The sequence below is a fragment of the Rhopalosiphum maidis genome, chromosome 4, assembly GCF_003676215.2.
Source record: "Rhopalosiphum maidis isolate BTI-1 chromosome 4, ASM367621v3, whole genome shotgun sequence".
Taxonomy (NCBI): domain Eukaryota; kingdom Metazoa; phylum Arthropoda; class Insecta; order Hemiptera; family Aphididae; genus Rhopalosiphum; species Rhopalosiphum maidis.
This window is the reverse complement of record NC_040880.1, coordinates 17,260,883-17,272,568: the sequence shown is the minus strand read 5'-3', so window position 1 is coordinate 17,272,568 and position 11,686 is coordinate 17,260,883. Positions and strand designations below refer to the sequence as shown.

General features: G+C 35.6%; 1 protein-coding gene across 1 annotated transcript; it reads right to left on the bottom strand.

Moving 5' to 3' along the window:
* Positions 1–299: 299 nt before the first annotated feature.
* On the bottom strand, positions 300–6,562 carry LOC113548359 (adenylate kinase 9-like). Its single transcript, XM_026949205.1, has 4 exons — positions 6,015–6,562; positions 4,636–5,747; positions 3,380–4,202; positions 300–3,306 (listed from the first exon to the last, which is right to left on the bottom strand). Exons 1-4 carry the CDS (start codon positions 6,560–6,562, stop codon positions 300–302), a joined length of 5,490 nt encoding a protein of 1,829 aa, XP_026805006.1.
* Positions 6,563–11,686: the final 5,124 nt, after the last annotated feature.

The following is an 11,686-nucleotide window of genomic DNA, read 5'->3' as shown; positions in this document are numbered from 1 at the left end:
TTTATTTTTGAACATATAAAACATTTAAGTTTACGTTCATTATTTATTTTCAAGCATTGTTTTATTATTCGAACAAATCGATTATCCGCACTCCCCTAACTCGGTCTCAATTAGTGCTGATGATCGACGATCCGCTGTACCCGTAAACGCGTAAAGTTTGGTTATTATTGAATTATAACAGAATGACCAGTCTTCGTAACGAAAAGTTTATCACTGGTTTATTGGCAATTATGATTAAACACATTAAACACCGTATACATCTGTATAGGGCGCGCGGGGTGTTGTCATGAGGTCATTATTCACATCAGCGATCTCAATTTGAACGCCTCGATTTTGAAACTGTGACAGGTGTCGACAAACTGTTTGAATGCTTCGCGATAGTATTCGGCTACGTCGTTGTCTCCGCCGCCGTTCCTGCCGATGTGTAGGCCTAAATACACCATGGCCGAGACCGTGGCCGTCAGGCCCGGGTACACGGGCTTCATGGCCGTAAGTCCGGCTAGCGCCGAACTGACTCCCGCGGCCACGGTCTGTTCCAGGTAGCCGAGCACAGGTAGGCCGTCGATCTGCTCCCGGTCCCAGGGTCGGGGCGGCGTCGACAGCGGCCGGTCTGGGCCTCTGACGAGCATCGTGTACTCCGCGTACAGCGTCGGCCGCTGCGAAAACATACGTTGGCATTGGGACGAGCAGAATGTGTACGCGCGATTACGGTAGGCGACCATCAACTCGGGAAGGCCGCGCTTGTACGTCGGGTACCACAGGCACGACAGCGCGCACACCACACAATACTCGGACGAGAGCTTGCACCGGAAGAACGGGTTCCGGGACAATTGGCGGTCCGTGGTGGCCACCGGATGCGGGTCCGGTGAAATCGGCGCCGCGTCCGCGTACCGGTCCGGATCGCCCATGAACGAAGCCTCGTGTTCCGGACCGCACGTCCAGTAGATGTACGACCGGTACTGTACGGCGGATCGCCTCATGGCCGCCAAGTCGCTGGGCTGGTTTATGCGGTCCCCGTTCACCCTGCACACCGGACACATGTCCAAGTACGTGCTGAGGTTGTATCGGCACTCGCGGCTTGTGAGCGGCACGCCAGACAGCCGGCACGGGCGGTTGACGCGGACATCCGTTCGGTACGCGAGCACCGATCGGACGCACGCCGAAGCGGCCGCGACCATCCCGTCAATGTCGGTGGACGCAAAACCGGAAGCGTTCCCGTACCGGTCTGAAATCCACTGCAGGCCGACGAACGCTTCCGTCCAGGCGTCACGTCTGAGCCGCCACAGCGCCGTGTCCTCGTCCGGTCGACCGCCGTCCTCTGGCAGAACGAATACCGCGTGCAGCATGACACCGGCCGCGTCCAGCAGTTTGAACTGCTTCTCGGTCACCGGGTACCCGTCGATCACGTAACCCCACGTAATGGCCTGACCACCAAACGTGGCCGTGACCACCGCTTCCGCAACTGCGTCTTCGGACAATGCGTCTCCCCGGCGTAGCGTGCCCACGGCGGTTTTTGCAACGTCCGTCCACCGATACTCCGTAAGATACGCGTCGACAGCGTCCTCGATACGGATCAGTTGCAGCCCGTACCGCGAGCACAGTTCTTGCGCGCAACGCGACTTCCCGCTTCCGGGAGGCCCGACCACAGCGATCTTCAGTGCGAAACCCGGCGGTGGCGGAATTTTCGACGGTCCGAGCGCGTATTTCAGCGGCTGCCGCGCGAACTCGTCCCTGTTCTCTGGCCCACCGGCCACGTAGTACACGTACTTGCGGTGCACCACCGGGTGAACGTTCTCCGTGTCCGGACAGAACCGTCGGATGACCGGATCGGTCGAACCGCGGGCCGCCTGCACCGGACACCACCGACCGAATCGGCTAAGGTGCACTTCGCCCGCGCGCAACATGTTCTCCGAAGTCTCCAAGTCCACGTCGTACGTCGTCTCGAACGGCGCGTCGACGTTTGCCGCTAACACCTCGGTGATGTCACTGAGCGCAGCCGACCGAGAATCTGGACCTGATACGGTTATCCACGGGATGTTGGACTTTTCGGCAAACTCTCTCATTGCTGTAAGCGTGTCCTTCTCCATGTCCAAGTATTGCTGAATCATGGTGTCTGGTGGAAATTCAAAACTGTCAGAAAAACATTGGGATATCAAATACTTATCGTCTGGAAATTTTTTGTTAACCATCTCGTCGATTTCGTCCAACGTTTCGAATTCATCCAAATCTAGGAAATCGCTTACGTCCAATCTGTAGTCAATGATAATTTTTTTTTGTTTCAACGTTAGTTCAGAGTACCTGGCCAATAAATCCGATATGGAGGACAGTGTAGACATGTGATAAGACTTGTCCGATTGTTGAGTATCACATATGGATTTCACAGCGCCCGGTCCTTCTGCTACGGTTTCCGCTACAACCATTGTGATTGCACGCTTTAAACGCATTTTTATTCTGTGAATTTCTTTTTGTTTTATGACCTCCGCTAGTTTTTGCTTAAACAATATCGATCTGTTTTTAATAGAATTTCGTCTTGTCTCATTATCCCGCGCAATGACCTTGTCGATCAATATATATTGATAATTTAACCAATTTTGAATGACTGATGTTTTGGCGTGTTCTTTTTCAATGTGTTTTTCAGAAATTACTTCAATAATAACATCAGGATTTATTTCATTTTCTTTTAAATACTTTAGCTCTGTCAAATTTTTAGGATAATTTTTATAACATATTCCTTCGTTGGTTTGAAAAAAAACCGAATTCATTTTTAACCAATCCTCGTCATTTAAGTAAGCACTTTCTTTATCCATATACTTTCTCAAGCTATTAATATAAACCTTTTGTTTTTCAGAAATAAAATATTTATCCACAATCTTCTTAAGCGTCGGTTCCTCGTACATTTTACCCACCATTGGTATATTATTTGGTAAAACGTTGTTTTTAAATACTTTATACGAGTCTACAAGAGTTAAATCAAATTTATCTAATATTTCGTTAATAAAATCTATTGAACAGAGACCAAATGAAAAAAGTAAAGATATCTTAGGTTTAGGATAAATTTTTGGAACACTAGTAAACAATGTATATCTATCAGGATTAGAAAAAAACGTTTTGAAGTCGTTGGACGAGCTCATATAATAATACCTATTATGATAAACTGCCATGTGTTTTGTAGATCCAATAGAGAGTTTACCATTTGAAAACTTTACGGGACAATAAATGGAAGTATCACCATCATATTTTCCCCTAGTAGGTACAGTATTATTGATATCTGATGTGGATACATCGCTTACATTATCTGTCAAAAACCTAAACAAAAAATTATTTAATTAAAATACAATGCATATTTAACAAAAATTAATTATAATAATTATTATTTTACTTCTTTAGATAGTATATAGTGTCTTCGATTAAAATTGTCAGCAAATTATATGTTGAGTCGGGTTTGCATACAATGATATTAAAATCCATATATTGGTTTATTTCTTTAGAAATATTAGTTTTTAAAGTATGCCATTGTACGAGAAGATTTTCTGTATATTGATTTAATCGCTCAGTTATTACTGGAACTATTATTCCCATTAAGTGATCGTGACTTATGATGTTAATGTGTTTATGTTCTTCGTATTCTGCAGTTTCAACTTCGCCTTCAAAAAAATCATCTTTATTTTGAGAAATATATAACGAGTTTTCAATTTTGTTGACAAAATCTGGATATTTAATTTTTTCTACTGTCGTTCCATGCCTCATTCCATTTTTCACATTATCTAAGATTTCAATATAGTTATTTCGATAGCTATTGTTCATTTCTTCATTTGATAATAAAATATTGTGCATTGGATCAGAGTCATGAAAAAATACCATCTGGATTGGATTAAGGTTTACATCGATTAATTTTTTCACTAATCCAAACTCTAATGGTGCGTTTACTATAATCCAATTTTGGTTTTGTTCGTTTTTTATTTGTACGATATCAACAATAACATTTATTAATTCAGGTTCAATAATTTTTTTGCTTTTAATGAAGCTTCGCCTAAAAATCTTTCTATTTTTTATTGACATATTTTGGAAATATTTTTTTAGTCTTTCTGGTTCATTGTATGCACGAATACATACATATAAATCATCTAAGAAATCTATATCATATGATTCAAAGAAGTTAATTAGTTGCTTTTTTTTAATATATTCGTCCACATCTTGATTTTCTAGAATAATTTATAGTTTAAATAAGTTATTTATACTTACGTAATTTTATGTAAAAATGAAATAATTTTAATACGTTTCTACAGTTTTAAAATATTATTAATAGGTATTTAGTATTTTTATATAATATTTATTGATGTATTATAATTTTAAACTATACGAAAAAAACTTAATAATTGCATTGATTGGTTGATTTATAAAATAATAAAACAACATAAATAAAAATTTAAATGCCATATTATAACATCATATTAATGTGTTAATTAATTATAACATTTGTCAAAAAAAAAAAAAAAAATATGTTAATTATAACTGAAACAGGTTTATACTAATAAAATTATTTTTAAACTAAGTTATTTTTTGATAAATGCTAGTATGTTCATTCTAACCGATTTCACTAAAAAGTTTTCCATAAGAATAAAAAATAATATTTACTTTGATTTGAGAAATCTTCATTCGTTTCGTATTCACTTCCGTTGTCTTCAACGCTACCCAAATCAGATCCAACGACAACACCAAACCGCAGGCGTGTCCACTCAGCAATTGCGTTTCGCATGATGTCGATGTCATTAGTTTGAATTTCTTTGGGTCTTATGACCTCTTGTGCAGTTTTTAGTATAGAATCGACGATCGCAGACGAAAAATCGTATTTTACGTCTTCTTCGTGTATCTGTATTATATGTCCAACGTCTATTATGTTATAACCGAATAAATTACGTACAGCCTTTGTAGCTTGGTTCGTCAACGTCTTGGGACCGTAAAACATGGCCCTAATAGGTAGCCCGTGTGTAGGAATTTTCAAAAATTGTCTCGGGTGTTTACCAAACGTTTGCATCTCATCAGGTCCAGCGAAGTAGTACAGTTTCCCCATAAACTTTATGCAATAACGGTCGCTGCCCAATATGAATCGACCGTTAGAAAAGTTTACAGGACACAGACGACCGAATTCCGACGTCATACGTAATCGCTCTTTACGTTGTTCGTTTTCGTTACGTATTTGAGTCGTATCACTAGCGCGCTCCATACTGCTTATCACCGTTTCCACCTCGTTCGATTCCGATTCGAACTCAAACTCAGAACCACTATATGTGTAGTCTTCCGACAAATCAGATTTCGCTTGGATCTCCACCATTTCCGGTAACACCGTATAATGTAACGGCATTGTCATTAATTTCGATTTAATCGTTTCGAATAATTCGTTCACTGGTTTTCTGCCGTCCACGGTTATCACGCATGTAGGATCGAACTGCTTGACTATTTCGTCTATTACTTTTAGCGAATAATTTTCGTAATCTTTAAGATCCAGTTCAATCATTTTCTTGCTTATCAACGACTTATTGTACCAACGTACGCGCATATGATTGTATTCTGTGTTGTTCAAATGTAGTGTTTGCGTAAGACGTTCGTGTTCCGTGGATTCTAAAGTCAATCCGTTATGTATATGGATTAAATCCTGATTACGACAGCTCATATAAATCAATACGTCTGGTGGATTCGTAGTGAACACCGCATTCATTTGTTCACACGCACTCAGTCCAGGATCGTGTCTGTAGTGAAAAAAAAAAACAGCGAGTTAGTATCAAAATATACGTAGTGATTATCGTGACACTCTTAAATGTTTTAGGGACGCAATGCGAATGAAAATCGTCCTTCTCTGCGAATTCGAAAGCGATTTGATCAATCGCACGTATAGTGTATACATGGAATGATATAGGTATGTATGGTCCCGCTGACGGTTGACTATACCGTGTTTCTATTATTTATTCGAATAAACAACACAACTAATGAATAACCGCACTTAAACGCAGACTTACCTGGGCAAGCCGGTAAGCACGTAACCCCGTTCTTGTACGTCGGCCCCACGGATTCTCAAAAGCTCAATGAGCGACGCGGAGGCACTCGCAGCGTTTACCGCTTCGCCGCGTCGCAACGCCAAACCGATTTGGTCTTCCGGCCGGTGGCTGGCGGCCAGCAGCCCGATGGCCGCGGACACGTGGACGCATCCCCAGTACGTGGACAACATGGCGGCCAACCGGTCGTCCGCTAAACCGGGTTTGCCGAATATCGCGAACGAAATCGGTTTCCGCTGCAAAAACGCACGGTCCACGTCCTCGCTCCCGTAATAGTCGCGACCCGCCGACCGCACCGGCCGCGTCCACCGGACGGCGGTGGCCGGCGGCTGTCCGGACCGGTGGTCGGCGTCTGCCTCCAGACGTCGAGACCAGTGGACCCTCTCGGTCAGTCCGTAGGTCGACACCACCCGCGGGTACCACTCTTCGTCATCGACCGTCCGCTCGCGTTTGTAGTCGCCCGCGCCGAGCTGGGGAATCGGCGACAGCCATACGAACGTGTCCGCCGACATGGTAATTTCCGGGTCCTGTACAAAGAGCGGTAGTTTGATTGACGTAACGGACACGGATCTTACCAGTCGATTTTCGGAAAATTTATGATTTTAAACGTATATTGTTATCGTACTATTTGTAATAGTGTGACCTCTGGTCGGGGTTCACGCGAGGAAACCCGAGACTGGGATTCGATTGTTCCTATTTTTATTTTATTTTTCTAATTGTAAAGTAGAATAGTCTTATAAGAAATATTGATCTATAAAATATATCGTACATTATACTGTAAGTGAATAAGTATTTGAACATCAAATAACCAGAGTAGTGAAACATAATATATTTGCTGTAATTTTGTAAAAAAAAAAAGTGAGTAGCAAATTCGTATATCACTATATATATTTTGTTTACGTGAGATTTAATTCAATATTATTATGTTGTTGATTATTACATTAATATAATTTATGATTAATACCATTAGTTATTTGTTGGTAAACACGTAGGAAGTATTTTCTTTTTTTATATATATATACGCTTATTTAAACGTAAAATACTTAAATTTAATGACGACGAATACAATAAATTATGTACATAAAGAAATTCTAAAAACAATATCAATAATTTAATAATGGTTTTTGTCACACGTTGTCATTGGTGGTGGAATAAATTATTCAGTAAAAAAAAAATACCCTTTAAAAACAATCAAAATTTAATTAACTTGATGTCAACAGGAATTTAAATTTTAACTTGCCGACCGTCTATGGTCTATGTTTTCTGAAACGTTTTAAGTTCAAGTATATTTATTTTTGTTTTCAATGAAACTTATTTAGGTATACATAATATTACAACTCAAGTGCATCTGTAACAGCTGTTTTCAAATTATGGTCTACCTACGCATATTTTGTAGCTTTATTAAAAAAAAAAATTCTTCGACGACAAAATAACTGGGATAGTATGAAAGAAAAAGACAGCTGTCGAAAACCGACAAGTTACTCTTAGACGGCTCAGAGAACATTATGAAACTAAGCATGTGTACTGCTGTAGAGCACAGTATCATACTTGACAGTAATTTGAAAGGTATTACAGATGCACTTAAATTTTAGTACAACCTAGTTTAATTTATATTACATTTTTAATCGACGTATGGTTGGCCGTCTGATAAAAAGAGGAGATGAAATAGATTTTGGATAACTGAATATGAAAACAATAGGGCCCTAACTTAAAAACTAACCTTTTTCCTTACAGTTTTAATAATTTTCTATGTATCTAACGTTAAAATACAATATAAGATAATATTATATTTTACAATTCTTTGCTAGGTGTAAACATACTTATCTGTATAGTTCGGAAGTATAAATTAAATTCTTGTTTTCAAATGTATTAATGAATTTATTAATTTTTAAAAAATAATTTAGACATGTGCTTCTATATAAATTTTACTTGGTGTATTATGAGATATTTTATAAAAGCAATATATTTTAACGATATAGTAGTAGTGTGTTGTATTTGATGACAAAATATTGCAGCAGTAAATATGTCGTCTAAATTAAAATGTCGCAGGTAGTAAAATATCGTTGCAGTTATTGATGTAGCTCAAAGTTCCGGTTTTTGCTGAGTTGTTAGTAGGATTAGATTAGATTTAAGTACCATAATAAGTACCTATGAAAATAAAGTTTAGTGTACTTAAATATCCAGACTCGTGCGCAAGAGGGGTCGGGGTTCAACCTCCCTTCTTTTGCTTTTTTTCCATCTAGGTCATTAACTACTATTGGTTTTACTGGATTAAAAGGAAGTTTACTTATGCAAGACTCCTGAAGTTTAATGTATGATCATAACGCCCTCTATAAAGAAATTCTGTTCCCAGGCCAGTACATTTGTACACAACTGCAAGCATAGTAATAACTCGCGATCTAGGTATTTTATCCGAATATAATAATAATATATTAAATCAATAAAATGCAAAATTACTGTAAGAAAAATTAATATAATGATTATTCGAGTTGGCTTCAACAGACATGTTTATGAATATCTCGGACTATATCGCATAATTTTCAATATTAAATGTAATAAACAATAATTTATTACATTATTATGTGCTGTACTTAGTATGTGTGTAATTAAAAATATTAGATTAAATTATACTATAATGTTTATATTAGTTGTTATTTTCATATTTTTGACACTACAATTATTTTTGTGTTCACGACATTTTTCCCGCGACATTATGACGTGAGTTCATACACACGTGTGATTATATGTAAATATCAATGATTACAATCTCCAAAAACACTTAACAGTACTTACACATTGATAAAAATAAATTTTTAATCGTTGCACGTTGTTAGATGTAATCCTTACTTAAAATAGAGTGTTCCGAAACTTTCAAGGAGTTTCTGTATTGCAGAAAATGTAGAGGCGTGTCGAGTGGGTGGATTTCGGTGTGGGGGACTTTGATGATTATTTATTTATATTTTAACGGGGCATTGCTTATAGATCTATATAAAACCTATATTGTACTCAATTTAAGTATTACCTTTCAAAATCGTTACCTGCCACTGTAAAAATTATTTTAGCCTTCTTCTTATATTGGTACTTCCTTGAGATTGAATAATGTGTTTTATATATCCTAAGTTGGATTTATTTATTACCAATTCAATAATTAAATATGTACCAATTAATTTATTAATAATTTTAAATAATTTTTGAAATCGAATCGGAACAAGAAAAATAAATTATTAATAATATTATAATATATATTTAATAGCGAAAAATATAATATAAAATATTTTTCATTCTTTTACGTAAATTATTACTTATTACCTATTTATCCGATAATAGACTGTATAAACTGTACAACTTTTCAATTTGTTAAATTTTGTTGTATATACTCTGTAAGTAATTAAGTAACTCATCGAATCGTCAATGCTACTCGTTATTAGTTACAACAACTTGAGTTTATTTTTTCGTTGAAAAGTTTGTACAAGAAACTACAAAGTTTGCTGTAACTAAACACAAACATTTACTAAATAAAGCAATAATAATCTTATGTTTAATAAATTGATAGATAAACCTTGTTTATAAGCTTGTAACTACTATTTGTATAGATAGGTATTACACTATTTTAACTATTTATATTGTCGAAAAGTAGGTTAAACTTAATAGTTTATTTTACATTAAAATAGACAAAAATATAATATTATTCTACGATTTTTTTATCGAAGCAGTTTTCTTTATAATAATATACTTACTAGTTAAAATTTCTTTTTTCTTTGAAAAAATGATTTAAATTCGTTTTCTAAGGTTTATTTGAAAATTTGAACGAACGATCATCCTGTATACGCATTTTCTAATCAAAAGGAATAAGTAGCTATGTATTTTGCGTATTATATTATTTTCTAGTGTAATGAAAAAAATAACGATACGAAATACCAAAATTATTTCTATTGATCACATAGTATTCGTTCACGTAATGGTTTACAACTATTATTATGTCACCTAATTATATAATCAAAAATATATTATTTATAATATGTAATACGTATTGTGTTGATAATAATTTTATATATATTTTTTTTATTTGTTCATTTAGGTAATGGCAGAATTGGCTAAAAGCTTTTTGTGATGCTCAAATTGGTCTTCGACACTAATATATATTTTCGCCTATTGGTTATTATCATAACCAATAGGCGAAAATACATGATAATATTCAGCTTAAGTCAGAGGTTCTCAAACTATAAGTTGCGACTCAAAATCGCTATTATACATTTGGTGGGTCACGTAAAGGTTTGAATTATATTTATATAATTTTATAGTATTTAGTATAAAATGTCTACAAAATATATTATATGTAAAAAAAGAAAAGATTTATTTTATGTATAAACACGAGTTTAATATTGTGATACAGTATTTACCGTATAACGGTGTAACTACTGTAACTATATTACGTAGTAGTAGAAGTAATTAACTGACTAAAATTTATCGTATAGATAGTGTTTTACAACGAAACAAAAAAAGTCATAAGTATACGTGTTGGTCACCAAAAAAAAAAAAATAAATTAACTTTTTTACATTTTTTCCAAAATTGATGGTACCATGAAAAGTTTGGGAACCTCTATTGTTGCTGATACATAGTACATACCCATCAGGTATATTAGGTTTATGCTTTTGAATAATCAGATATAGAGAGTTTATAGTGTTTGCTATAGAGAATAAGTAAACACGACCACGATCGATATACATTACCATACTTACCTACCTACCCATTATTTGAATACTATAAGCATGTAATAGTTATTATTCGGGACCTGTCGATAATGACCTGGTCTTTGGTGTTTAATTATTATACAATATAATTCGGAGTGAGATATACAGTTGAAAATGATGTCAATGGTCCATTTACAGCGAATCTATAATAATGATCCAACAAGCGTGACAACCAAACTATTTATAATTCAAATAATATGATTGAATAATTTGAAATTTTTAAATCGTAATTCGTAGCATGTTTAGTGTTTACGAATCGTTATATCTTATTGTAATATACAAGTGTGTGTGCGTGTATGCGTGAGAGAGTGTATGTGTAATAGACTATTTTATAATAGTATTACACTATTATAGTAATACAATAAATTATACTTACATTTTTATTTAATTCGATTTACGACGAAGATTTGATTCACAAAACCATATATACTTATAAGTTGTATGTTGTCATATAATGTTAGGCCTGATTTAATTTTTAAGTATAATTTTTATAACTCTTTTACTCAGTTAAAACTCGCGAACAATTGTCTGCACTAGGTTAGACTAATTTACATTTAAACATATTATGTTTATAACTATAGTGTGGTTTGAAAAAAATAGGTATTACATTTTTTATGGATTAAATTTTTAAAAATATTTATATTATCTTTATAGAACTTGTTGGTCTTTGTTTTTAAGCTATATAATTTTTATAATAACATAATATAATTTATTTTGTTAAGCTTTGTTTTAATTTTAATGATTTGATTATTCAAAACTTTAAATCGTAATATTTCCACTATTGTTCTACCATTATCCGCACAGTAATTTATTAATATTAATATTCCAGGTGAATAATTTTGTTGATTGATATTTCAAATTATATTACAAAATTTAAAACACCC

Bases quoted from the DNA above. Each gene is read 5' to 3' on its own strand.
- LOC113548359 (XM_026949205.1), bottom strand. From the start codon at position 6,562: ATGTCGGCGGACACGTTCGTATGGCTGTCGCCGATTCCCCAGCTCGGC. The intron at 5,748-6,014 runs GTAAGTCTGCGT...TTTTCACTACAG, and splicing joins GTGCTTACCGGCTTGCCCAG to ACACGATCCTGGACTGAGTG. The intron at 4,203-4,635 runs GTAAATATTATT...AAATTATTCTAG, and splicing joins TGAAGATTTCTCAAATCAAA to AAAATCAAGATGTGGACGAA.